The 3,695-nt window shown below is 32.3% G+C and overlaps 1 protein-coding gene across 2 annotated transcripts; it reads left to right on the top strand.

Moving 5' to 3' along the window:
* Nucleotides 1–1,172: 1,172 nt before the first annotated feature.
* LOC100816547 (zinc finger protein HD1) lies at nt 1,173–3,695 on the top strand. 2 transcript variants are annotated; one of them, XM_006584665.4, is made up of 4 exons: nt 1,173–2,236; nt 2,525–2,629; nt 2,788–2,916; nt 3,171–3,308. In XM_006584665.4, the coding sequence occupies exons 1-4, from the start codon at nt 1,661–1,663 to the stop codon at nt 3,171–3,173; spliced, it is 813 nt and encodes a 270-aa protein (XP_006584728.1). In that variant the 5' UTR covers nt 1,173–1,660; the 3' UTR covers nt 3,174–3,308. The 2 variants fall into 2 exon arrangements, with proteins under 2 accessions (XP_006584728.1, XP_003532419.1); XM_003532371.5 differs by having other exon boundaries at nt 1,238–2,236; nt 3,242–3,695.

The following is a 3,695-nucleotide window of genomic DNA, read 5'->3' as shown; positions in this document are numbered from 1 at the left end:
CGGACTTTAAAATTGAAAGCTCAAATAGAACTGGTTCATTTTGTCCTAATTCGGTGAGTCAAGCAAGCCAAATAGAGCATTAAAAATTATTATTATTATTATTATTAATTTTAAAAAAATATGGGTCAATTTAGCCTTGACCAATAGGCCAACGAGCTAAGGCGAGCTAAAAATAATGTAACCTGTAAGAAATTCTATTGATGACTACTGTCATTCTATTACAGGAAATTTACTGAGTAAAGAATAATTACAAATACTTTTAAAACTTATGACTATAAATGAAAATGAAATTTTTTAAAAACTAAAACACCGTTGAAAAGAGAGAGAAAAAGTTCTACACCCCACACCCAACTTAGAAAATAAAAAAGTCAGTAATTTCGAGGAGAGGGGGGTAATTTAAAACAGAAATTACTAATTTGAAAGAAAATGTTTTACTTAAGTGGGCACGAACTGTATTTCGTAAAAAAATCATAATGTTTTATTTATTTATTTATTATTATTTAATTCAAAATATTCGTGCACGTAAAAGTTCGTATATTCCGCTCGTTAATTATTTCGTGGTGAATGGTTGAATTTAAAAAGGGTCCACCAAGCGACCTTGGAGAATTTAGAACTAAACGTTTACCATAAAAATGTGGTACATTAGAAAGAAGGAAGCGAAATGCTAAGCCAAGAACAAAAGAGAAATACTAAACATATACCATAAAGAGAAATACTAAAACGTCTACGAAAGGAGAAAATGACAAAGTTTCAAGGATGATTTGCTGTAAAAAAAACCCTTGATAAAACTAAGCCTCAGACCATCTCTATCGGAATTCTTAAAAGGGTGATATTCTTGTTAAGAATGAGTCTTTGTTAAGCATTCATGATTCAACCATTGGAGGCAAACTCCTATTAAGCATCAGATGCTTATTTAAACACCGGTGTTTAAGGTCATTCAAAAATTATAAAAATATATATATTATGAGATCACTTATAAAATAAAAATCATTGTTACTAAAATATAAGGATGTAAGGTTATTTGTTAAGCTTATTTAGCTAAAAAAATTTAAGTTGTTGAATTAAAGAAAAAAAAAAGTTGTTGAATTATATAAAAAGTAATATGTAATTGTGTGACCTGTTTTACTAAAGTAAAATGAGTTAAACAATCTCATAAAAAGTAATTATTGCAATTAAGACAGGGTTGTCATTTTTCTAAGAAATTGTTTAATTTTAGTTTTACTTGTTAGATTGAAGATGGTCTAGCAAGAGATTTAGTTGGGTTGATTGCGTGTTATAAAACTCTGTTATTTTCTTCAGGTAAAAAAAAAAAAAAAGATTGAAGATGGTCTCAGATAGAAATAAGTTGTAAAAAAAAAAGGGTGTAGCTTACTGCTTTTAGCATTTCCTTGTTATAAATAAGGGATGCAGTACTCTCAACTATGATCAATCTGCGGCGTCGTCGTTAAAGAGAGAAACTTTGTCAGTGTTGTTCAATGCCTTCTATTTGATCGTTCAAAGCTCGAATTGTACTCTCAGAAAACAAAACAAATACATAAGACAAAACAGCATCCGTCACCAACCAAAAGAAAAAAAAAATACTGAGTTGTTTCAATAACCATTTTCTGTGTGCTGATTAATTTCAGAGGTTGAATTGATCTCTTAGGAAATTTGTCTCTCTATGTCTTCTGATCTCTATGCTTTTGACACTACCTTATACTCACATTCAAACTCAGACTTGGTTTCCTCTGATGGAGTTAGAGACCTTCCTTTAATCTCAGAATCTTTTCCTTTCTTTGCCAATTCTCAAGAGAATTGCAATAATAATGCTCTTTCTAACGCTCTCGACCCATTTTCCCCTTCTTTTTTCTCTTTCTCCCCTCCAAGTTCCCACTTGGAAAGCCTTAGTCTTTATCATGCTAACCGCTTGCAGTCTCTGTCAAATGGCCAAAACTTGGCAAATGAATTTGGGAGTTTCTCAGCTTTTGATGGGTCAGAAATGAAAACTGAGGAATGCCAAATGGGTGGTGATTATGCATACAGTCAGCAACTCCTTCCTCACAGTTATAGTGGTGCTGAGAATTTTTCCAAGTACATGCAGAGGAGCTTCAGCAGCAACTCATACGAAGGGAAACCAGCTTACAGTGACCCTCGCGAGGATTCTCCAAAATTTCAAAGGCATGAGATGAGTTCCCCTGAAGACAACACTGTCTTTGGTGGACAAATGAGAAGGGTTTGCAGCACAGGCGATTTGCAGGTAAAAATAATAACACCCCAACAACTCTTCTTTTTTTATTATAAATTATATTTTCTTTCAAAAACAATCTTGTTCGAATGAATGTCAGATATTAAATGTTATAGTTCTTCTAATGATAATTTAAGCCTTGATTCATCGTTAGGTTATAAGAGAGTGAATTGTTGTATCTCATTATTGTCTGTTAATAAACATCATGATACAGTAATTATTCTAATTTGCTTGTTATTTTTATTTGTATAATTTTTCTTTAAAAGTTGGTTTGATTGAAGCTTGTTTTATTTGTTGAAGGAATCGAACTTCAAAGTAGGGCGTTACAGTGCGGAGGAAAGAAAAGAAAGAATTTCTAAATACAGAGCCAAGAGAAACCAGAGGAACTTCAACAAAACCATTAAGGTAATTAAGGAAAGAGTAACAAATCAAAAAGTACTATTTCTTGTGGTTCAATGCATGAAATGAAATACAAGCTGCGTAAATATGTGTTATTAAGAGAAGTAATAGTAGGGGGAAAAGAATTAAAGGTGTCTGAATTTTTGTTTTTATGTGGTTACCAGTATGCATGCCGAAAAACACTAGCAGATAATCGACCACGCATTCGTGGCAGATTTGCCCGCAACGACGAGTCCAGCGAGACTCTCAAGGTTTCATGTTCTACCCGAGATGAAGATGATGTCGATTTCTGGGTAAATATCACTAGTAACTTTGTTGTTTTCTCGATTTTAATTAGCAAAAATGAATTAAAGCTGGTAAAATAACAAGATAAAAAATATGCATTTTTTTAAAAAAATTATCATCTAATTTCTCTAAAAGTTTGCATACATAATTTAATTTTAATGTATATGAGAAGATCAATTTATTTTACTTCTCAATTTTCTTTTTCTGTAAATATCAGTGGAAACTGGATGTAATTAATTAGGATATTTAACTATTCTTACAGTGACAATAGGGAGCACATTGTTGATTACGTAGTTGAAGGGGTGTTGATATAATTCTGTGTTCATCGTGTAGATTGAAGAGTTGCGATTGCATGAAGAGCAAGACGATGTAACAGTGGGAGCAGAACAGTACTTGAGAAATTATGGAGCTAGCCAGTTTCAATACGGTGGCTTTTGAGTTTTTGAGCACTGAATTGAAGTAGCCTATTTTTATGAAAGAAGCCTTTAGGAAAGTTCAGGCTCATTGCAGTGATCAAGGAAGTAATTTTAGTTGCAGATGACTTTTTTTTCTTCATTTTTTATGTTTAATAAAATAAAATATATCGATAAGTCCGTGTACGTGGAATCTGAGATGTTCCGGAGGACAAACATGAAATTGGGTTGTTAGGCAAGGGTGCCCTAGTTAGATTAGTTGTTGTAGTTGCACACTTGCACCCCTATATATATATATATTATTCCAAGTTATGATTTACCAATTGATTAGTGTATGTGTGTATATATAAAAATCATATTCCATAATCATGACA

Source organism: Glycine max, chromosome 8 (assembly GCF_000004515.6).
Source record: "Glycine max cultivar Williams 82 chromosome 8, Glycine_max_v4.0, whole genome shotgun sequence".
In the NCBI taxonomy this organism is placed as follows: Eukaryota; Viridiplantae; Streptophyta; class Magnoliopsida; order Fabales; family Fabaceae; genus Glycine; species Glycine max.
Note: the sequence above shows the minus strand (reverse complement) of the source record. Positions and strands in the feature narration are given on the sequence as shown.

Coding starts and splice junctions, on each gene's coding strand:
- LOC100816547 (XM_003532371.5), top strand. CDS start 1,661: ATGTCTTCTGATCTCTATGCTTTTGACACTACCTTATACTCACATTCA. Junction 2,237..2,524: donor GCAGCACAGGCGATTTGCAG/GTAAAAATAATA, acceptor TATTTGTTGAAG/GAATCGAACTTCAAAGTAGG. Junction 2,630..2,787: donor ACTTCAACAAAACCATTAAG/GTAATTAAGGAA, acceptor TGTGGTTACCAG/TATGCATGCCGAAAAACACT.